This window comes from Lithobates pipiens, unplaced genomic scaffold (genome assembly GCF_037356315.1).
Source record: "Lithobates pipiens isolate NorthernLeopardFrog02 unplaced genomic scaffold, aLitPip1_a1.2 Scaffold_16, whole genome shotgun sequence".
NCBI lineage: Eukaryota > Metazoa > Chordata > Amphibia > Anura > Ranidae > Lithobates > Lithobates pipiens.
In genome coordinates, this window is record NW_027507748.1 from 371261264 (window position 1) to 371286470 (window position 25207).

The 25207-nt window shown below is 41.2% G+C and overlaps 1 protein-coding gene across 4 annotated transcripts in view; it reads right to left on the minus strand.

Annotated features, from left to right (window-relative positions):
- Nucleotides 1–25207, minus strand: part of TBX4 (T-box transcription factor 4) — a 219049-nt gene that overhangs the window by 8919 nt on the left and 184923 nt on the right. For all 4 annotated transcript variants that reach the window (XM_077482129.1, XM_077482130.1, XM_077482131.1 and 1 more), the window contains exons 6-8: nt 17239–17391; nt 13648–13736; nt 5017–5258 (exon numbers count right to left, since the gene is read on the minus strand). In XM_077482129.1, coding sequence (XP_077338255.1) covers nt 5017–5258; nt 13648–13736; nt 17239–17391 — 484 coding nt within the window. The remainder of the gene's footprint in view (nt 1–5016; nt 5259–13647; nt 13737–17238; nt 17392–25207) is intronic.

Genomic DNA, 25207 nt, shown 5'->3' on the forward strand with positions numbered 1-25207 from the left:
TATGTCATGGGTGATTTTAATAACATTCTAAACCTAGGTTGGAAAAACATCCCCGTCGCCTCCAGACAAGCCCCCCAACATAGGCACGGTATTATCCTGCTTTCTTACAGAACTAGGGTGGGTCGATATTTGGAAATTTAAACCCTTTAATTCTCCTGATTTTCTAAAACACACACCTTCCTTTCCCGCATTGATTTATGTGTGTGAACTACCTGATATGGATTTTGGGGGGGGACCCCCCAAACCATTTTTTTTTAATTTTGGCATGGAGTTCCCCTTAATATCCATGCCAGACCTGAAGAGCCTGGTATGGATGGGGGGAACGTACGCTGTTTTTTTCAATGATTTTTCATCGAGAGCCGACAATATATTACAGCCGCAAGCAATTTTAAATGAAAATGTTTTTCTTTAGAAATGTAATTTTACTGCGGTACTGTAATAAACATCAGAAAGATGCACTGCTTTACAGGTAGACTAAGGGGACCACACAGGCATGATATTTAAAGGAATAATTTATCTTTACTATTTCACTTTAAGCATTATTAAAATCACTGCTCCTGAAAAAACTGTTGTTTTTAAAACTTTTTTTTGCATTGATACATGTCCCCACCTGGGCCCCATACACTTTTTAAGACAATAACTTGCATATAAGCCTTTAAAATTAGCCCTTTTGATTTTTTTCATGTTCGTGTCCCATAGACTTTAACAGCGTTTGCATGTTCGCACAAATTTTTTGTTCTGGTGCTCATCCCTACTCTCCACCCCTCAGCTCACTCCATCAGTCTCCTCATGCATCATTAACTTACTAACAGAGATATCTTTCTGGATGTCACACCACTTCTCTAAACTCAACTTGTCCAAAACTGAGCTCATAATATTTCCTCCTCCATGTGCCTTGTCCTCTGACTTCTCTGTCAAGAGCAACAGCACAACCATCCACCCATCCTTGCATGCCAGCGTGCTAGGTGTTTTCCTGGACTCTGAACTCTCCTTTCGGCCCCACATACAATAATTTTCCAAAGCCTCAACCTCCGCAACATCTCCAAAATATGTCTCTTCATAACTAATGAGACCACAAAAGCTCCTGATTCACTCCTTGGTTATCTCCTGCCTCGACTACTGCAGCTCTCTCCTCATTAGTTTATTAAACAGACTCATCCACCTTACAAACCACTCAGGTGTCTTCTACCCCTCTCTGCCAATCCCTCCATTGGCTGCCACTCACCCAACAAATTAAATTCAAAATACTAACAATAACTTGCAAAGCCATCTACAACTTTGTCCCCAGATACACAACTAACCTAGTCTCAAACTACCAACCAAATCATCTTCTTCATTCCTCCCAAGACCTCCTGCTCTTTAGCTCCCTCGTCACCTCCTCCCATACTTGCCTCCATGACTTCTCCTGAGCCTCTCCTATCGTTTGGAATTCCCTACCCCAATCTGTCCGACTATCTCCAACTCTATCCACTTTTAGGTGATCCTTGAAAACTTTTCCCTTCAGAGAAGCCTATACTGCCTCCACCTAACAACTGTACTTTAACATCTTCTCAACCAGCTGCCGCAGTTTTACTGTGGCAGGTTGGCTCCCCTGGGTGAAAATGACGTAACTGTATGTTGGTTCGCCTTTTGACCACTGGGGTGGCGTGGTTCCAGAGCCAATGCGTGTGCCTGTCATCACGATGACCATCGGGCACCTGCGATCGCTCCACACAGAGGCAGAATGGAGAACTGTCAATGTAAACAGACAGATCTCCATGCCGGCAGGGGTGAGGAGAGCGACCTGTTGTTCGTACTATGTATTAACAGTGATCGCTCTCCACACCCAGTCAGTCCCCTCAGCCCACAGTTAGAATCACTCCCTAGGGAACACAGTTAATCCCTTCCCTTCCAGTGACATTTACCCACTTTTATTGTGATTTTCATTACCAAAAATATGTAGAAGATTACATATCCGCCTAAACTGAGGAAACAATGTTCTTTTAGATAAAAAAAATGGGGCTATTTATTATAGCAAAAACTACAAAATATTGTGTTTTTTTCAAAATTGTCGCTATTTTTTTGTTTATAGCGCAAAAAATAAAAACCGCAGAGATGATCATTTACCACCAAAAGAAAGCTCTATTTGTGGGAAAAAAAGGACGTCAGTTTTGTTTTGGTACAACGTCGCACGGCCACGCAAAAAAAGATGATGCAGTGCCGTATCGCAAAAAATGGCCCGGTTATTGAGCAGCCAAATCTTCCGGGGTTGAAGTGGTTAATTTTCTTCATCAGCTCATCCCCCACAGTTATTACCTTTTGTATCACTTGACCCTTCCTCTTAGTTTGTAAGCTCTAACAAGCAGGGGCCTCTCGCCCTGTATCGAATTGTATTGTTAGGCGGCGTACACACGGGCGGACTGTCTGCCGAAACTAAGTTCGTCAAACAGTCCGCTCAAACTTTTGAATGAACGAACTTGCCCACACACGGCACTTTTTGAGCGGACAAATACGACAAACAAAGTCCGCGCAACTTTTGAAATGAACGGACTCGCCCACACACGAGGGAACAGTTCGCTCATTTCGAGCGCGTCTCCAGGTAGGTCCGCCGCCTGGAATGGACTTAAAGGGGAACCCCAACGCCGAAAAAAATCGGCGTGGGGGTCCCCCCAAAGTCCACAACAGACCCTTGTCCGAGCACGCTACCCGGCCGGCCAGGAAAGGGGGGCGAGCGAGCGCGCCCCCCCTCCTGAGCCGTACCAGGCCGCGTGCCCTCAACATGGGGGGTGCCTTGGGGAAGGGGGGGCCGTGCGGCCCCCCCACCCCAAAGCACCTTGTCCCCATGTTGATGAGGACAAGGGCCTCTTCCCGACAACCCTGGCCGTTGGTTGTCGGGGTCTGCGGGCGGGGGGCTTATCGGAATCCGGGAGCCCCCTTTAATAAGGGGGCCCCCGGATACCGGCCCCCCACCCTATGTGAATGAGTATGGGGTACATACCCATTCACCTGTAAAATAAAAGTACCCAAAAAAAAACACAACACACGAGATAAAATATTTTATTGCACAGCTCCGGGGGTCTTCCGTCTTCGGGGGTCTTCTCGCCGGACTCCTCCGCTATCTTCTTGTAGCTCTTTTGCTAGCTGAGGAGTCCGGCTTTCTTCCTCCCCGCCGCCGGCCTCTTCTCCCGACTTCGGGGGTCTTGTCCCCCTCTTCGGTTCTTCTGCCGGGCCACCGCGCCTTCTTATAGCTCTTTTAGAGGCGGTGGCCCGGTCTTCTGTCGCCGCTGTCGCCGCCTTCCGTTCTTCTTCTTCTTCTTCTTCTCCAGGAGATGTTGACACGTCGCTGTCTCCGGCCGGAATGCCAGAGCCGCGCTGCGCGGCCACTTATATAGTGACAATGGGGCGGTATCACATGGTATATGTCACATGGGTTGGTCACATGGGTTGATGTCACATGGGGACTATGACATCGTAAGGGGGCGGGGTCACCATGTGACCAACCCATGTGACATATACCATGTGACACCGCCCCATTGTCACTATATAAGTGGTCGCGCAGCGCGGCTCTGGCATTCCGGCCGGAGACAGCGACGTGTCAACATCTCCTGGAGAAGAAGAAGAAGAAGAACGGAAGGCGGCGGCAGCGACAGGGGCGACAGAAGACCGGGCCACCGCCTGTAAAAGAGCTATAAGAAGGCGCGGTGGCCCGGCAGAAGAACCGAAGAGGGGGACAAGACCCCCAAAGTCGGGAGAAGAGGCCGGCGGCGGGGAGGAAGAAAGCCGGACTCCTCCGCTAGCAAAAGAGCTACAAGAAGATAGCGGAGTCCGGCGAGAAGACCCCCGAAGACGGAAGACCCCCGGAGCTGTGCAATAAAATATTTTATCTCGTGTGTTGTGTTTTTTTTTGGGTACTTTTATTTTACAGGTGAATGGGTAGGGGTACATTGTACCCCATACTCATTCACATAGGGTGGGGGGGCCGGTATCCGGGGGCCCCTTATTAAAGGGGGCTCCCGGATTCCGATAAGCCCCCCGCCCGCAGACCCCGACAACCAACGGCCAGGGTTGTCGGGAAGAGGCCCTTGTCCTCATCAACATGGGGACAAGGTGCTTTGGGGTGGGGGGGCCGCGCGGCCCCCCCTTCCCCAAGGCACCCCCCATGTTGAGGGCACGCGGCCTGGTACGGCTCAGGAGGGGGGCACGCTCGCCCGCCCCCCTTTCCTGGCCGGCCGGGTAGCGTGCTCGGACAAGGGTCTGTTGTGGACTTTGGGGGGACCCCCACGCCGATTTTTTTCGGCGTTGGGGTTCCCCTTTAAGTTCATTCCAGGCGGCGGAGCCCGTGACGTCTCCGTCGCGGGCCCCGCCTACCTGGAGACGCGCTCGAAATGAGCAGACTTTTCTCCGGGCGGGAACAGTCCGCTCATTTCGAAAGTACAGCGGACTGGCCCACACACGGGCGGACTGTCCGCTCAAACCAAGTTTCAGCGGACAGTTTTTCGGAATTTCCGAAAAACTTTGTTCGTCAAACTGTCCGCTGAAACTGTCCACTGAAGCCCACACACGAGCGGACTGTCCGCTGAAACACTGTTCAGCGGACAAAGTTGAGAGAACAGTCCCCGCGTGTGTACGCGGCCTTACTGTACTGTCTGCCCTAACGTAAAGCGCTGCGCAAACTGTTGGCGCTATATAAATCCTGTATTATAATAATAATAATAATTTAAAATAAAGTAAAAATTGTAAAGAAAATTAAATGTTAGTAGACAAGATGTGGTTGAAAGAACAATGCTGGCCATTTACACTGCAATTCATGGAAACTCAGCAATTTTAAATTAAGTTTTAGTCATTTTATCAATCAACGGCAAAAAGTTAAAAGTGACTTAACCTTCCAGAAAGTAACAATGCATTTGACCAGGATAAGGCTTGCAGTTCATTATCCTTTATAATGTCCCCTGTACTACAACTTGCCTATGAGTGAAGACATAAGGCTGACATGAGAAGTAATTAAATAAATTGTAGTCAAATATAGTTTAACAGTACCTCTTCTTTTTAAACAGTGATAGAACAACCCAGAATCTCTTTGCGCTGTGAAAGTGTTGAGTGGCAGATCCTGAGCATCAGATGCAGTAAACTGTATGTGTGCCCCATTCTCATATTGATAATGCTGAAGGCCTTGGTGGCTATGTAGTGCATTAAGGTCTGATTTGCTTGGCAGCTGTCCTGGGTGACTTGATACCAATCGTTGTCTCATGATGCTTTTTGAAATTACAGGATATTCTTTGCTGTGAAAAAAATAATAGCAATTCTAAGATATTAAAGGTTAGTCCAATTGTATAAGCAAAACTTTAACTGTGATTACCAGGACAAATGAAAGATAATAAACATAAAACAGGCTGATTCATGAAAACATAAGTGTACTTTTTTGGGGATTGCAATATAGAAATTTACCATAGGAAGTCTGTGTGTCTGGGACTTAGCTACTCATAAAGTATGCGGATATATTGGGCTTGATTGAATAAAGAAGTAAAAGATGTTCACTGAGCAAAGTGTGTGTTCACTTTGCATAATGAACGTTGATAAATTAGGTGAATCTGTGTTTACTTTGCATACTCAATCACTGATTAATTCAATTATTAAAACTGGACTACTGTTAGCACCTGATCGTATAGTTCAAATAAGGACAAGTTTACCCTATTTATTAACATACACTTTGCAAAAGCAAACATACACACCACAAAGTGAACAGATGCTATTCTTTTAGTAGTTCAATAACATTGTGTACATTTGTGACAGTATTGCCAAAACACCAGGGTTTTTGGCAGAGATTATAGCAGAAGTAGCTTCCTTTTAAATCATTCTGAAGGCTGATTTACTCACTCAATAAATTGTTCACTTTGAAAAGCTGGATAATTGAAATATACAAATTTTACTGAGTAAGGATCCCCAACTCCCTTAATAAATCAGCCTTTCTGTCTCTAACTACTTAACTCTTGGTGGACGTCATATGACGTACTGGACTTTAAGTGGTTAAATCTGAATGATACCTGGAGCTACAGGCATCATTCAGATATAGTTTTTTTTTTTTGGGCAATTCCCTCACATGTAAAAACAAGTCGCCCTCCGATGCTTTTTCCCGCTTGCCCATGCGATTGGAGAAATGGAAAATTAATTGGTAGGTGGCTGTAGATTACCATAGAGCTGACTGAAGTCCAGATGGTCCCCAGCCATCTCTATGACCATTGGAGTCCAGAGCGAGGTCATGATGTCCGGCGCCGGCAGATGTAAACACTGCTGTTTTTATAACTGGAAAGTCAGTGATCGCCTCTTTTTTTATCTCAGGCTTTCCAGCCAAGAGGTAATTCTGTCCAGTTTTGTAACATGTCACATTGAAATGAAACTATGTAGTTTACCATAAGCCACAGTTTAACAACTTTATAGTTTTGCATTACATCATAAATACATTGAGGCTAAATCACTAAAGGAGTTTAGGATTTTCATTTAATAAATTGATTGAAGATTTTCTTCAATCATTAACCAATCATATGAAAAGCTAATTCCTATTTATATATATTGTTTTATACATGACTGGGTATTTAAAATTAACACTATGGTTTACTGAGTACAGATTCCCAATTCCTTTAGTTAATCAGTCACACTATCTATGTTTTTGAACATCAATAAATTAGAAGTATGACTTATACATTTTTTAAATGATTCATTATTGACTTAATGAACTTCTTATATTTGTTCCCTTTTAAGCTGGCAAACTGTCCATTGAAAGTGTTTATTATATCTGCTTTTATAATTGAAAGTTATTATATCTGTTTTGATAATTGCAGAAAACAGTGGTTGATCCTGCCAGAAATACAGTGAGCAGTTAACTTCCTGTGCTCTCTCCTCTGCTGAATTATCAGTTAGACCTCTTTCACACTGGGGCGGTGCGGGCGTCAACAGTAAATCGGTGCTAATTCTAGCGCCGCTTTACCATCGTTTTATTGCCGCTATTCGGGCGCTAGCGGGCAGTTTTAACCCCCGCTAGAGGCCAAAAAAGGTTAAAACCGCCCGCAAAATGCTGCTGCAGTGGTGCTTTGGCGGCGGTATAGCCGCGCTGCCCCATTGATTTCAATGGGTAGGAGCAGTTTAGGAGCGGTGAATGCTGCCAAAGATGCTGCTAGTAGTACTTTTTTTACCATCCTGGTAGTGCACCGCTCCAAAAATAGCACCTGAAAAAAAAACGAAAAAAAGGAGCCGTTTTTTTCAGGCCCTATTTTTAGCGCTGTAGAGCCTGAAAAATGCCTCAGCGTGAAAGGGGCCTTAGCATTGTTTCCAGCTCTACCTGTGAGCTTCACAACACCTCCATCCTATGTTATGGAGAAGAGGTTAAAAGGTTATCTAGTAGAAATTGTTGATGGGACAGGGGAGATTGGGGAATTTGGGAAAATCGTGATACTAAATATCACATTTCTTGGATGTGTAATTGATTTTTTAACTTTAAGCTTTTACATTTAGCTGGGCTAAAATAACAGCAGCAGTTCCCCAATTTCAATCATTTCCATTTTAAAAGAAGGCTTTTTAGGTAGTTTTGGCTGTAATTCAATTATAATTTTTTATCATTGCAGTAATAGGCTTGAATTGAAAACCTGAAAGTAAATCAGTAAGTAGAAGTAGTTGCTACAACACATCTAAAAGCTATAGGAAGGTTTACCCTAAAACACAACACAAAGCTAAAGCCCACAAATTGGCAAGTGGTACAACAGCTCAGAGACCCCATGGTCTTTTTTAGGACTTTCTTTGAATGTGTGTTAGCAACATCTATAGTTGCTGTTTAGCTGTTTTGCCACATATTACACTCTTATTTAATGTTGATTTATAGGTTTCTTTTTATTTAATTTGTTTCTCCTTTATCCATATTTTTTTATTTATTTTTTCTAGGTTAAAAAAATGGATTGGGATTTAGTGTTTGATGGTTTCATTTTTTTAAAAGAGGGATATTTTGTTTTGCTAGTGACCTTTTTTATTTTATTTCTTTCTACCTGGTCACATTCACATACAGAACTGGTGCTGGTTATGTTTTACAAAACCATGCCCAATGGCTATAGCTCTGATACTTAAGAAAAATGGGGATACAGCAGGGGGTTATAGTGAATCTAGGATGAGCATGTGTTTTGTTTTGGGTGTACAGCTTTCTTTACATTTTTTTCAAAGGATTCTGTGAGTGGAGACAAGCCTCAAATTTGGGTTGACTTTGAGTACGATACGAATTCTAGCTGTTCAGGAAAATGGCAAACTCATAGGTTTGTTCACTGCCATAGCAACAAATTGCCAATCACATATTTCCAGACCTTTGAACTGCAGTAAGGTGGAATAGAAGGGCCAACAATGGGGGTTTTTCCAATATGCCACCCCATCATAAGAGTCATGTTTCCCATAAGCCTTCTGTCAGGGTGTATTGGAGGAACAGCTGAGGGAGTGATTTCATGGAAAGATAGTTACTGCTCAACAGTGCTTTTTAGTGCTATATACACTCCTATATTGTGCTGCATATTGTGCTACATAGCTACTGTAGTGTACCCACCTCTAATGCCATATATTCCTGCACTGTATTGTGCTTCATTACTGCGAAATGCATTGTAGTTAGTTATACATTATTTAGTAACACCCTTTGTATTTACAGTGAATAGACCCAACAGTCCTTTTTAGAATGTATCTTATCTAGATAAGATACTTATCTTTTGTCAGCAACAACTTTTATTGCTGTTTGGCTTCTCCCACTCCTTTGTATTTTTTGGTGTTTTATTGGGGTTTAATTTTATTTGCATTAAAGTATAGTGTTTTAGGGCTGGTTTACTGGTGCAGTACAGCTTAGTGCATTAAAGAGGAAGTAAACCCTGATGAGTTTACTTTCTCTTTCATTCTCTGCAAAGGTAAAGCATAATGGACTACTATGCATCGCATAGTGGTCCATTATGTGTCACTTACCTGACACAGGAGGCAGCGATGTCACCGCTGTCCCCTGTAGTCCGGCGCATCCATCTTCTCGTGGGTCTCGCCGCTCCGCATCTGTCATTCGGTGAAGCCGCGATGACGTCACTCCCGCGCATGCACACGGGAGCCGCCATGCGCTGCATATCCGCCATTGACGGTGCCGCGCTCAGTGCGCCTGCGTGCCACTGTCAGCGGTGCCTGTCTTTTGGCAAATATCTCCTAAACCGTGTAGGTTTAGGAGATATTTCTTGGGCCTACAGGTAAGCCTTAATCTAGGCTTACCTGTAGGTCAAAGTGTGTTGTAAGGGTTTACAACCACTTTAAAGAATGGCATTGTGAAGAATGCAAAAGCACCACATCTTCAATCCCCCTATTGTCCAACTTTCTAATAAAGTTAGACAATCCCCATCATGTCTGGGAGTACTAAAGAGAGAGGCAGAGGTTCTTCATGTGCAGCTAGTAGGATATAGGTTCTGTATCTGCAGGACAAAGCAGCGGTCTGACTCCAAAGTAGTATTTGCTGTTAGCTAAATCATGCTCTTTGTCGCCTAGCTTTTAGCCTGTTCCAGTGCTCCATCATTTAAGAATACCCATGGCTATTGTCTCTCTCTAATAGCATAGTCTGTGATTTCTTCATTAAAAACCCTTCAGGTCTCTCCCCATTAAACTGCGGCCTTGAACAAGTGATGTCATACTGTCAATCCTTTTAACCATCCTGGATTTCATGGGAACGTCCCTGAATTTCAACAAAGGCTTGGTGTCCTGAGGTGTTGCCTGTGTGCTGACATCAATGCTTAAACTATCCAGTTCTGCACTGGGACACAGCCTGGATCTGTGGTTACTGGGATTTTGTTGAAATACAAGGACAGACCTGCAATATCCAGCACAGGAAAGAGGTAAGTACAAGTGTGAATTACTGTCCCCCATATGTATGTGAGTTTTATGAGGCTGGCTGGAATATTGGACTGCATTGTATAGGTATCATGCATACATTCTATAGTCACTGCATACACATTTACAAACTTCAAGGCTGTTTTGATTACATAGCTACATAGTTACATAGTTAGTAAGGTTGAATAAAGACACCAGTCCATCCAGTTCAACCTATCCCTATACATTGTGTCTCATTAAAATGCTCATCTATTATTATTATTTATTCAAGGTACCCATATAGCGCTGTCAATTTTTATGCAGCACACATTCACATCGGCCCCTACCATCAAGGAGCCCCCATTCCAAGGTCCCCAACTCACATTCATATACTAGGGCCAATTTTTTGGACAGAAGCCAATTAACCTACCAGCATGTCTTTGGATTAATAGGAGCAGGTTATGAATATTTGAAATACAATCTGAAAATGAATATATGATTTAAAATTTTGACCACAGATACTGTATGTTTTAAGGTAAGATTAGACAAAGGGTTAGATGTCTGCCTGTATTCTGTTTGCAGAAGCATGTGTAATGAAAGAGTTCCACTTGAAAAAATGATTGTTTGTGCTGAGGGATAGTATGTAAGACTCTCAGTTGTGCCAATGTACAGTATTTAAAGTGTAACAAAACCCGGGACCCTGAATTCACTCTATCTGGTCCCCCAAAGTACACAGAACTTGGAAATGCAATTATTTTAGTAAATATAAACTGCTAAATACCTTTTCTCATCAGCAGTATATAGCAGTCTTGTGACTTTTATCAGTGCCTGGTTAAAGCTTGTGGGAGGAGTTTTCATTCTACTCTGACTGTCCTATGAGGCTGCAGGACCCCGAACCTCTGTCTGGAGTGTGCTGATTGGCCCTGTGCTGATCACATGCACCCTCCCAAGAAAAAAAAACTCTCTTGCAATACATACCAAAATGAGCATGTGCAGAGTGACTCCAGGGGTTCTGTCCTATAAGGAGATGGATTGGGGACAGTGGAAGAAGGGGAGGATCAGAGAGAACAGGATCAAACAGCCTTTTTACACAATGCGCAGGATTAACCCCTTAGGTTCCATAGTGAGTATAACAAGCATGCTTTACTGCATATGCTGACTGATTTTACTGTTGTTGGTTTAGTAACACTTTAAGCAGTATTTTTTTAGTACAAGTAAGGCTGCATACGTTTGTCCAACACCTATATGCTGTATACTGTGAGTAGGCTGAGACTCTGTTAAGCCACTTTCAATATTCAGCATCATTTAACCATGTCCACTTTAAACCCAGAGGTGTCCTCAAGTTCTAAAGTTGGGAGCTATGACTCTGTGCTTGTAGTCAGTAGAGTATTTTGCTGACTTCTTTTTTTAATGAAATAATACACTCTAACTGCCTATTGTCCCTCCTGTTCAATGAAGCTTACCAAAATGCCCAAATGCTGTTTATGGATTTACTGAAATATTTCTTGCTTTAAATATATACACTTAAATGTGGCTGCAAAAGTGCACGTGACTCATTTTCAAAATGTAATCTACAAAAAATGGCAATATTTCTAGCTGCTATCTCTAAAAAAAAAAAACGAAATAATTAAAAAAAAGTGTTTTTACCATACCACCCTCTAACTCACATGAAACAGAGTTCCCTCTCCCTGCTAAATAATATTTCCTAATTTTTATTTGCATTGGTACATGTTCGCGGTGGTAGATGGCAGTGCCCAGCTCCCTGTGCCCTGTGTTTGAAAATCCCTTACATACTGTATTAGCCTTAAAAATGGACAGATTTGATGTTCAAGATTCTAACCCTCCTCCATTAATTTTAGCATTTCTCAGTGCCTTTTATATGCATTTGTTTTTCATTTACAATGCAATGGCAGGGAAGGATTTTACATGGTGCAAATACATTAAAAAGGCATAACAACTGCTTGATGCATATGTTTTTGTGAGTTTGTAATTCATTTTAGGGAGCCTGCTTAAAAGCTGAAGGCTTTTTTTACCTTCGCGCATTCTATGCATGAAGGTAAAAATCCTTCAGTATGCAGCTTTTCCCACAGCGTCCCCCCCCCCCATATCTAACTGAGCCCCATCGCGATCCAGCAATATGCAGCTGCTCTCCTGTGTTTCTGTCTCCTTATTGGCTCCCGCTGCTATCAATCACAGGCAGTGAGTAGGGAGTGAAGGCAGGGCTGAGGCCCTTGGGAATGACCATGTACTAGTGCCGCCTAGCAAGTGGCTTGCTATGGGGGTACTCAAAAAAGAGGAGGAGCCAGGAGCGCCAGCCGAGGAACCTGAGAAGAGCAGGATTGGGGCTGCTCTGTGCAAAAGTATAATATGTTTGTTACTTTTTTATTTAAACATTACCTTTAATATCACTTTAACGCACATAAAATATGCAGCATATCCTATGTTTTAATAATATACAATGCAGCATCACACAGATCTTAACTAGTCACATAATGCTTGAACTTTCTACTTGAAATGCATTTTCTTGCAGTTACATGCACACAGAAAAATATTTTCTTATACTTTCTTTTAGGCATGCTTTAAAATTGTCTTTAAAACTCAAACAAAATAAATTGGACATTATGTTTTTTTTTAAATAGTGTCCTTTTATATATACAATTACCCAAAAAACTGGGAGTGCCATAGTAGTTTTGGGGGTCAACAGTCCCCCTTTATCAGGGAAAGATTGAGGGATAACATCATGGCTGGGAAAGGGAAGTGAGAAGGACACACTTACTTGGGTTCCAACTTACAGTCTAGGACAGTATCCCTCATTTTATGGTTTTATGGTTCATGAATATCATACATGCAAAATAAATGATTATTTTTTATTTACAATAGGGAGTCTGATGTCCGTTTATGAAGCAGTAAAAAATATTCACTGCACCATTCTCTGGCATTCACAGAGGAGACCATTCTCCTCTGAGTGCCAGTTTATGAAGTGGTGTAGATCTCTTCTCCTTTGGAGGAGTGAAGCGATCTACAAACGCTCACAACAGTATAGAACGACCCCTGATACTGGAATCTCATGAGACAGAACTAGATTACAGTACCAGAAATTCTTTAAAACACTCGAGGTCTGCATTTATTAAGCAGTGATACTGCCCACCTAGTTAATAGAATATCTGTCCCCTACACTATATATATATATATATATATATATATATATATATATATATATATATATATATATACTAAAAAACAAACACACATAATATACATATATGTATATATATATATATATATATATATATAAATATATATATATATTGTGGTAGTGTGGTTCTCCACCAGTGTATGGACGCAGGATTCTCAACCAGGCAGTTTGAGGGGCTCCAGTTTATTTGCTTATTTGGGAGGAAACTGGCTTTAAAGGTTCCTCATTATTTACTAAAGTCCACTTTGGGACCTGGAGCCCGGGGATTTCTTAGAGATCCGGGTGGGATGAAATCCCCAGTCCTGGGTCCGGGTTTGGCAATCCACCAGCATACTGACCGGTCAGGTGTGTGTGCTGGGCTATTTGTAGTCACCTGACCATGGTTCTGGGCTCCCCCCTCCCGAGGAGTCCAGGCTTATAAGGGAGACTGAGATCTGGGGTGATCCTAGGTATCACCGCAGTTCGCAGTTTCATAAACGGACACCTTTGTGTGTGCAGTTCTGGAGGAAGTAAAATTACTGGACCTGTTCTCTCTGGAAAGGATGAAGTTATATGACTGCAATCAATAAATTAGTAAAAACGTTCCTCAGCTAACAAATACAATTTTTTATTTTTTTTACCTTTGCAGGCGAGCCACGCGGAGGTCACTGTCATCACTTCCCCTGAAGCCTTTGGCAAATGGATTATTTTCAATTTTCAACTGGGTAATCTAAAAAAAATAGGTGAAATAAATAACAGTGTATAAAATGCATACAAATGAAAATTAGAAAAACTCAAACCATTTTAACATGTCATGTTAATACAAACTCAATGAACAGTTCTGCTGATTTTAGGTTCTTGAGTTTATAATACCAATGCATGTAGGTGGTTCTCTTCTAGTGAACTAAACTCTAGATGTGGAAACTGTTTTGTTCTGATGAGAGGAGGACACATTTGCAATTACTTCAGCTCTCGTTCAAACTATTTACACTAATTTTTGTTTGATTATATGTTGTTAAAATCTGCTATCAGCTGCTATAAAATGTTGATCGGCCATAAAATATGAATTTTCAACAAACTAATGAGAGTTTCCACTTTCATGTACAAAGTAAAAAACCTGTTGGCAACTTCCCGGCTGCTGACTAGTGCTCATACCTCTGCCAGTGAGGCTAGAACAATTTTGAAGCTGACACTGCTCACCACAGGATTTTACAAGACAGTCCAGCCACATAAACTTATTGGAAGCAAATGGGTTTCCAGAATCAAGCAATTCCATGCTGATAAAAGCATGGTACTGGCCTCTAATGTGCTTTGCAGTGTCTTTATTAGCTGAGGGGTGAGGTATGAGTGGTAGAACATCTGCTGGTTAGCAGTGCAAGATTCCAATGAGTTTTTCACATTCTAAGTAGAAGTTGTAAACCTCTTTAATCCCTTCCTGCTCAGAATCAGTAGATTAACATTCTCCTGGAAAGTTCCCCATGTCAGGAGAATGTCAATTAACAATTCTGCTACTGGGAACTGCAAAAGAGATCGAAAACCTTTCTGAGTGGTTCCTAAACATGTGATCACCATGATTGGCCAAATAAGATGATCATGGTGAAATTTACAGCTCCAGGTCCTGGAGAGAGGACTTAAAACTAATTTGTGTGGCTCTTGATCATGTGATCACCATAATTAGCAAATATACTTTGGCAGACTGCATTTTTTTGTAACAAAAAAACGGTGTCTTATAAACTTTCACTGAGCAATTCTGAGAGTGGATAATTATCCTACCATGGGGCCGGATGACGGCAAACCCTGTTTGTGTCTAGGATGTTATGATACAAATCAGCATAAAGGGGTATGCTGCACTTTTATTTGCTAATAAAATCTAAAACCAATATCATTTTTTTTTACAATTTTTGTTTTCAAAATGCTTTTTTTTTCTAATACAATAGTTAATGGGATCAAATCAATGATTGCTTTGGACTGTAGTCATGAAAAAAATCAAAGAAATAAGATGGGGATTTTTTTCAAACACACTAAATTCTAAATCCCCGTACACACGATCGGATTTTCCGACAAGAAAACCGTGGATTTTTTTCTGAAAGATGTTGGCTCAAACTTGTCTTGCATACACACGGTCATACAAATGTTGGGCCAAAATTCCGAACGTGAGAACGTGGTGACGTACAAGACAAAGAAAAAGAAAAAGTTCAATAGCCAGTGTGGCTCCTTCTGCTTGATTCCAAGCATGCGTGAACTTTTGTGTAATGGACTTGTGAACACACGATCGGAAATTCCGACAACAAGTTTTGTTGGTAGAAAATTTGAGAACCTGCTCTCAAACATTTGTGGGTGGAAATGTTCTATGGAGCATACACACAGTTGGACTTTCCGACAACAAGCTCACATCCAACATTTGGTGTCGGTTGACCGTGTGTATGGGGCATAAGAGTGACTGTAGTTTTCATATGGAAAATTCTACTTATTCCAAAATGGAATATTCCAAACAAAGTACTTTTTGAAGTACTTCATCAAGTCTCTACTGGCGTTATCAAATGTACTGATGAGATTCTTTGTATAAACATTCATACAAAAATCTACCAGTGTATGATCAACTTTAAATTCTATTTTCTCAGCCTACCAATCACTTGAGGATGTGTGTGCGGACCATACTTATGTTATGTTGCAGTTTATTCTGTGGAAGTGCCCTAGCTCACATCTCTGCTTGGATTTGATACAGCTGTAAACCACTACGTTTTATGGTCACTGTGTTCATAATGTCTCAGCAAATACACGTGCGGTAATAAGTTTTCACCTTAGATTTATGAGCAAGATTTTCTCGTCATTATTAGATTTGCTGTTCTGTTTGAATGACATCTCAAGGTTTATGAGTTAGCAGATTCATTAAGTAATATCCCAAAGGGTATTATTTTTGAAATGTTTCAATTTAATATTGCATGGGGTAATTGTGGAATTTAGAAAACACATCTTATTTAAGCTCAGCCTACAGCATAAATGTGTGCTACTTACCATAGTAAGTACTTAGTGTTAGCTAAGTTGAGAATTTTCTTCTTCATGAATTTAATTTGTGGAAAAGAAAGAATAGTGCAGTACATATGGTATTATGAGATACAATTTTTATTGAATACAAGTATAAATACACATAAAACACAAACTTAGGCAGGGATAAATATTTTATTGTAAAATAAGAAAATGTAAAATAGTTAAAAATTGTACATGATAGGGTCAAAACTGCGCATGATTTTTTTTCCTAATTGTACATCACAGGACCCTTCATATTTATGACTACTTGTGTTATGTGCCCACCTGCAGGTGAATGGACACTGGGCAAAAAAAGACAGGAATATCCTAACCAGGCACAACCTCTCCCAGCTCAGATAAACCTCAGTTTCTGGCAAGTGTCCTTAGGTGATGGATGTGCCTACAGATGTCTCTCTAAGGGTTTCTTTTTTGTGGGCTTAGTCTACTATTTTATGGCCTATTCTAAACACCTCAGCTGGAACAGAGATGGGCTTCATGTATATCAGCCACCTACAGCCTGCAGGACAAGAGGCCTTGTAGACAGGAAGCAAAAATATATATTTTTCCAACATGAAGGAAATCCCCTCTACAATGGTTGTCATATGAATCGGTGCCCCCACATGAAGATTTCCCCTCTATTCTTGTGACAACTCAAAAATCTGAATTTGCCTTCACTTTCTTTTACATTGTTCACATTCACAGTAAAGATTCTCTCATGCATGAGAGTATGTAGGGTCAATGTAAACTGTTACATAGTATACAGTCAATATAATGACAATAGTTTTATAGTAACACCTATATGACTGGTACAATGTTGGTTAAATAGATAGGGCACAAGTTATGGCAATATCAGTATAGTGCATGCTTGGTAATGGATTTACCCCCATTTTCATTCCCAGAGAGGAAATCCCTGCAAATTAAAGTAATTCCTTGCGGACCCTCAGGTCACCAGAACTAGTGTACCTCTATTACTTTTCTGGGGACAACCCTAAATTTAGGATTTTCTTTTACTTTCACTTTTAATAATAATGGTAAACGGGACAAATAGAGAGAGTGAATCTTCTTAATGGGGGCACAGGCAGCAATAAAACTTGACCGGTTTTCTAATCTACTCTATCCAAAACAAAAAAAAAAAGAAGTTTTGCATTTAGTTATATTTTAAGGTTTTAAAGTCAATGAAAACAGATTTAAAGGGTTAAACTCACCTTGTGATTCTGATAAGACGTCACAGATATAAATGCTGTCTCTGAAAATACATGTGTACAGAATGCTGTGTTTTTGGATCCAAAGGCATTGTTTTCATCTGCTTTGACAATATGTAACCTGGGCTGGTATTTGTGCATGGAGTTTAAAATTATCTGGAAAAAAATTAATTAACAGCAGTTCTTATACATGAAACTTAAATACATGATAAATATTAAATAATATATTTCAAAGTTTCCTAAACCTAAAAATGAATTTAAATATACTATAGATTTTCCAACCCACCAGAATGTGTCAGGTTATGTCATGTTCCCCCGCAAAACTTGCACACTGAAAAAATTTACAGGTATTGAAGATTTCTTATAAATATTATATAACTATATGCAGGTTTTACATTAATTTATTTGTAGGACAATATATTTTTGGTGTTACATTCCTTACTTCATGATCAGTTTCTTACTTCAATTTCTGCTATACCTTCCTGAGCTATGTAGAGATATTTAGGCAAAATTTTTTACCCCTACAACATTTTTTCTTGTTTATTTAAAAAACTGAGATTCTGAAACAAGTGATGACAGTGTTTAATGTTGAATAATTAGTTTACTCACAGCAGCAGTTACCACCTGGTAAAATTTTGTAATACAACACAATAGCAGGTGCACAGTGTGACTTGTCAGGCCAGCCAATATTCAGGTGGCCCTTGAGGTATGCCATCAGACGTGAGGTTTTCAATGATTTCCACAATTATCTTTGCTTCTGAATTCCCATGCTTCTGAGACCCATTCTGTCTAGAAGGTCAGTACTTCAAATGCCTTGAGCACACTTCAAGATCTTACTGGCACGATCAGTGCTGCTCCATTTGAAGGACTCTTGGGGTCGAGTCAACCCCTCTCACTCATATTCACCATCTAGAGCAAGTTGTTGTGCAATTTTATGATAGGATACCCTTGCCAACTGCCCCATATCAATAGTTTGAACATGATGCCATTAATACATATGTGCCAAACCTCATTTTCTGCTTTAGTATTTACACAGTGGGATGAAATATTATGTTTGCAATATAATTCATAAATGAAAAGTACTCTAAAGTTAAGACTGTCTTATTGCAGAAATCAAGAACACTTTTCTTCAGAACAATGTTTGTAGATGAAGCCCTTTGTGACAACAATTCTTAAAAAAAACGAATTTGTCTCCTGTTACGGCATTTTGCATGAAGTAGCTTATGTGTTATTTTGCTATATACCGTATTTATCGGCATATAACATGCACAGGCGTATAACACACACCTTCATTCACCATTTCCATTAATGCAGCCTGATCAGTGCCCATCTACAGCCTCACCTCAGATTACTGCTGCCTTGGAGGGGACAGGGAGGGGGGTGGGACAAGCGCCGTCAGATTACATACAGCGAGAATCTCCTGTCTACTCGGCCTCTTTAATACAAAGTCCCGCCTCCTGGACCGGCTTCTATGATAGACAGAACACTGGTCCAATGCCGGCCCACGAGATGGGACTTCCTATTACAGAGGCTGCAGAGTAAACAGGAGATTCTCGCTGTATGTAATCTGACGACTTTCATCCTGCCCCCCTCCCTTTTCCCTCCTAGGCAGTCAAAATTGCAGTATCGGGGTATAACATGCACACACTATTTGCACCCGATTTTCAGGGTGAAAAAGTGAGTGTTATAGGCCAATAAATACAGTAGTTTTTACAGGAAAGTCTGTGATATCCTTTTTCAAAATACTGTAATATCCTGTGTGGCCAAATACTAGTTGCTTGGTGGTCACGCACTTCATTGACTGAGTTCAAGCTTGCCCGGTAAGTGCAAAAATATGTAATATAATGAATTTAACTTCCCTGCAATAATGATCAGTACAATCGCAGATTGCTATTAAAAAGAATAACAATGAAAAAACAGGTATTGTAGGCATCGAACTGTATGCAGAATAAGCTTTCTATCCCCTCCGTAATCTATATACAATTACAAATTGCAGAATTTATATGTACATTTCCCAAAACATACTATTTGCATCTACTATACAGTGGAATCAGTATATTTCCTTCTGTGGGTTAGGGGACTAATATAAACTCCGGTCTGAACTCACAGCAACTCATCACAAGAATTTATGGACTTTTCAAAATGAATATATCCATATATGTTTACTTTTATATATGAAATGCAATTATGGTTTTGTACAGAGCACTTTCATTTATACCTGGTTGCATATGTTATAATCATACTTTGTACAAATCTTTTTTAGGTAATCAATTTGTAAACTTGCGCCCCCTACCACGTTAGCTGATAATCAAGTTAGCATTGTCTATACTTTTAGGGGAGCAGCTTATTTCATTTTTCATAATTAATCGCTCACTTCACATTTTTCCTCAGCGCAAGGTCTACTTAATATACACTGGTAAATTAATATGCTTGTTTTACTCATTTACTCTTTGTGAACCACACAGAGCAAAGCACCAGGTTTATTTTTATTCTCCCTCCCCTAACTTGCACAGAATTATGTACAAACCTTAATTTCATAATACTGACTATGTCTCTTTAGACAAGTTTCTGGTGGCTCAGTATTATACATATTGTTCCTTTGTTTGCATGTTTTTAGTATGTTAAAACAGTACTGATTGTTTCTCTTCAGACATGTTTTGTCGGTATAGTACCGATTGTGTTTCTATGTACATGTTATTGCTTGTATCAGGATGCTGCTGATTCTGTCACTGCAGACAAGTTCCACAGGCCTGGATTAAGAACATCATGGGCCTGGTGCTGAGGAGTTTGGTGGGACTTTTTATAAAAAAAATAAAAAAAATGCAAACTATTTTTTGTTATAACAAATTTAATTAAATAGCGAGAGAGAGGATGAGAGAGAAAGGGGACAAGAGAGGGGTGAGGAGTAAGGGAGGGATGATGACAGAGACGGGGAATGAGAGAGAGGATGCGCATGAGCATGCGTGGGAGTGACATCAACGCAGCCCGGCCAAGGCAAGTGACCAAAGGCACAAAACTCGGAAGGAAGACCGGGTGAAGATGGAAGTGTCTGACAGGTAAATGTACCCTAATGTGCTAATATGCTGTGCATACTTGTACATTATGGCATAACCGACCTCAGGGCCTCTAAAAAGTAGTAATCTTAGCAAAGTTTATGACTGCTTTACTATAACAGGACCCCAGGAGCCTCTCATGGGGACCCCTACTGACCTGTGGCCCTTGGGCAATGCCCAAGTGCATAGTTGGCAATATTTCAAAAATATTTTCAAGGACACTTTTTTTTACCAGTGGCATATTTAAAGTAGCTGACGTCCCCTATATTCCTCTATACATCACAATAGTAATCACAAAATTAAATGAGTACTAATAATAGTCAGAACAAATATGAGGAATACGAAATTACGAAATTTCCTTTCGTTAAACTAACAAAGGTGTGCCCATTCTAGAGCTGGTAACATTGAGGATATTCAATATCATTTTAAAGAACTGATTTGTGGGTAAGAGGCATAGTATAGAGTATGGATGGTATAAAAGTGAGAAGTATGTGCAGGTGAGGGAGAAGAATGTGGGGGGTATAACAGTAGGCACCATGTACAGGAGAGGAGTGTGGAGGGTATGGCAGTGGGCACTATGTACAGGTGATGAGTGTGCAGGGCATGACAGTCAGCAGTGTGCACAGCAGAGGAGTATGGAGGGTTGACAATGGGCACTAAGTACAGTAGATGAGTGTGGAGGGTATGTCAGTGGGCAGTGTGTACAAAAGAGGATTGTGGAGGAGATGACAGTGGGCAGTATGTACAGGAGAGGAGTGTGGTGGGCATAACATTGGGCAGTATATACAGGAGAGGAGTGTGGATGGTATGAGAGTGGGCAGTGTGCACAGGAGAGGAGTGTGGAGGGTGTGACAGCCAGCATTAGAGTGGAGGAGTTTATGAAAGTGGGCAATATGTACAGCAGAGCAGTGTGTAATTCAGCAGAACAGAAGAAGTTAAAGTCTATAGGACACAAACATGAATAATCAAAATTGCTAATTTTAAAGGCTTATATGCAAGTTATTGTCATAAAAAGTATTTGGGGACCGGGTCCTGCTCCAGGGGACATGGATCAATGCATACAATTTTTTTAAAAGCAGACATTTTTTCGGGAGCAGTGATTTTTTTAATGCTTAAAGGGAAACAATAAAAATTAAATATTCCTTTAAATATCGTGCCTGGGGGTTGTCTATGCTATGCCTGTAAAGTAGCACAGTTTTCCCTTTAGAACAGTACCACAGCAAAATTACATTTCTAAAGGAAAAATTGTCATTTAAAAATGCTCACGGTTGTAATGAATTGTCGGGTCTCGTCAATATAGAAAAAAACTAATTGTAAAAAAGAGCATGGGATACCCCCCCAATCAATTACCAGGCCCTTTGGGTCTGGTATGAATATTAAGGGGAACCCTGAACCAAAATGTAAAAAAAAAATGTGTGGGGATCCCCCTAAAATCCTTACCAGGCCCTTCAGGTCTGGTACGGTTTTTAAGGGGAACCCTGCACCAAAATAAAAAAAAAATGGTGTAGGGGTCCCCTTCAAAATCCATACTAGACCCTTATTGAGCACGCAACCTGGCAGGCCACAGAAACCATACAAGGCCACATGCCCTCAACATGGGAAAGGTGCTTTGGGGTAGCCCCCCCAAAGCACCTTGTGCTCATGTTGATGGGGACAAGGGCCTCATCCCCACAACCCTTGCCCTGTGGTTGTGGGAGTCTGCGGGCGGGGGGCTTATCAGAATCTGGAAGCCCCCTTTAACAACCCTCAGATCCCGACCCACAAATCCCGCCCCCCCCCGTGTGAAATGGTAACGACTACATTGTAACCCTACCATCTCACAAAAAAAGTGTCAAAATGTAAAAAAAAAAGACACAGCTTGGTACAAGTCCGTTATTTAAAAAAAAAAATGTCCCACGAAGTCCATTCATCTTCTTCATTGCTCCGCTGACAGACCAAAAAAAAAAGCCACTGATCCGCCTCCATGGGAGGCTCCCACCGTCTGATGCGTCCTCGCAGGTGACAGTTCTTATATAACTGAGAGCGAGGCCATGCGGTGATGTATACAGGTAACCCCGCCTCCCTTTGATGCACTGAGACTTCCCCATGGCTTTCCCGAGGAGTCAGAGGGGGGTGGGGCCACCCAGTTACACTATGACAGTGGACATTATGTACAGGAGAGAAGTGTGTGACAGTGGGCAGTATGTACAGGAGAGGATTGTGGGGGGTATGACAGCAGGCACTATGTACAGGAGAGAAGTGTATGACAGTGGGTAGTATGCACAGGAGAGGAATGTGGAGGTTATGACAGTGGGCACTATGTACAGGAGAGAAGTGTATGTCAGCGGGCACTGTGTATAGGAGAGATGTGCGGAGGGTATGACAGAGGGCGGTATGAACAGGAGAGGAATGTGGAGGGTATGACTGTGAGCAGCATGTACAGGAGAGGAGTGTGGAGGGTATGACAGTGGGCACTATGTACAGGTGAGGAGGATGAAGGAATCTGGGAAGGAAAAATTTAAAGGTTTGTGGAAGGATTGCGTAGTGGTTAAGCAGGCCATACATGGATTAAAATTAAGCCAATTAAGCAGAGACCAGCCATAGTCGATCTATGTATGGGCTAGCTGGTTGTACACAAGTCAATCTATTAACTGACTTGAGTACAACCAGCCTGTCAGGTTTTTCCCAAAACAATCAGTGCTACCAGCTATAGTTAGCAACACTGATCATTGTATTCTGTGGGTAGGGAAGTTTCCTACTGGCAGAACACAATACCACTGAGGGATTGATTCCCCCATCCATGGGTCAGCAGGTGAGAGTGTGTTTTGGGAGAATCTGGGGAAAGAGGTCTGTCAGCAGGGGGGTGTGAGGTGGTCAATCAGCGAATGGGGGGAGTAACTGAGAGTGATATCTTTCGGAGTAGGGTCTAACATCTGCAGGTTGGGAAATGGTCACCTGTGATATAAGTTGAAGGGAGGTGGCTAACATGGGAAGTGGCTGGTGAGTGACCTGGTTGGTGGGGAGTGTGAAATGGATGCTGTGTTTCAAGTTTCTTTCACATTTGTGGTAATACGTACTGCCCTCTGAAAAGTGATCTGGGGTGGATTGCTTTTCAATGAGTGGTATAGCAGCAGCCGACAGGCATTCATGAGGTGCTATTGTAGCCTCCTTGTTTTTTTTTTTATATTGCTGAATGGTATTTTTACATTGTTGGACTATGCTGCTACTGCAAGCGCGTTTGGCTTGCAGTTGCAGAGTGGCCCCATTGAAATCAATAGGTGTTTGACAGGCAGCGCTGCCTGTCAAACTCCACAGGCTGAGTTAAAGATGCTGCAGCTAAAGAAATTACAATATAATAATAATTCTAGTACTAGACTTCCTCTGTAACTCTAAACATGTAAGCTGCAAAAAAAATGTAAAGTGTCGCCTATGGAAATTTTTAAGTACTGAAATTTGGTGCTATTCCACAAGTGTGCGCAGTTGTAAAGTGTGACGTGTTAGGTATCTATGTACTCAGTGTAAAATCATCTTTCATAGTATACAAAAAATCGGGTTAACTTTAGTGTTTTTTTTTTTAATTCATGAAATTCTTTACAAGAAAAACACGTTTGAAAAATTGCTGCTCAAATACCGTGTAACATAAAAAGTTGCAACGACTACCATTTTATTCCTTAGGGTGTCTGCTAAAACAATATATATATTGTTTTTGGGGTTCTGAGGGTTCTGGTTCTAGGGTTCTTTCTAACAAAAAATTATCATTATTACATGTAGAAGTGTCAGAATTGACCTGGGTGCAAGGGGTTAATTATTATAGTAATATACAAATAATTATTATATATTGTTTTTAAGGTAATTTACTATGTTTTCAAAAACTGTACTCAAGCAGGTGGCTTAATGGGCATATTACTGAAGTTTGAAGTTATAACTTCCAACCAGAAATTTCACAGTAAATAGATTTTGACCAGTGGTGGAGTAGGTCTTCGGGTCTCTATGACCCTCTAAACTCAATATATATATATATTTTTGAGATTTATTTTTTTGGCAAGTGGGCCTATCTTAAGGTAAGGAGCTTGGAGCTGCTGCTCCAATAGCTCCTATGTTAATCTGGCCCTTAAGTTCCAGTATGTACGTACTCTCTCTGCTTGTGCCACTATAGTACCTACACTGTGTCTTCAGTGTTTTTTTGTTTTTTACCTGTGTCAATACAGTACTGATTCTGTGTCTGTTGTGCACTGGTCCAAATCATTTGATGGAAGGGGATTATGCTGTGGGGTTATTTTTCAGGGGTTCAGCTTGGCCCTTAGTTCCAGTGAAGGGAACTCTTAAGGCATCAGCATACCAGGACATTTTGGACAATTTCATACTCCCAACTTTGTGTGAACAGTTTGGGGATGGCCCCTTCCATAAAGACATGGATGATTGAGTATGGGGTGGAGGAACTTGACTGGCCTGCACAGAGTCCTGACCTCAACCTTTGGGATGAATTAGAGCAGAGACTGTGAGCCAGGCCGTCTCCTTCACATCAGTGCCTGACCTCACAAATTCACTTCTGGAAGAATGGTCCAACATTCCTATAGACACACTCCTAAACCTTGTGGACAGCCTTCCCAGAAGAGTTGAAGCTGGTATAGCTGCAAAGGGTGGGCCAACTTAATATTGAACCCTTTGGACTAAGACTGGGATGCCATCAAACTTCATGTGCTTGGCAGGCGTCCTGATACTTTTGGTAATATAGTGTTTGGGTCCAAATCTCCACATGCATATGTAGCCTCATAGAAAGCAAATGTGGCAGAAGGTACTGCATGTATTTCGAGTAAAGAGAGATTTGAAACAGACCAAGCTGTGAATATATGACATCTGGGGCAGATGAAAGGAATGGCATTCCTATTATGTAAAGGTTTATCCATGTAGTTCTCCTATTGTAGTTCTCCTATGACCAT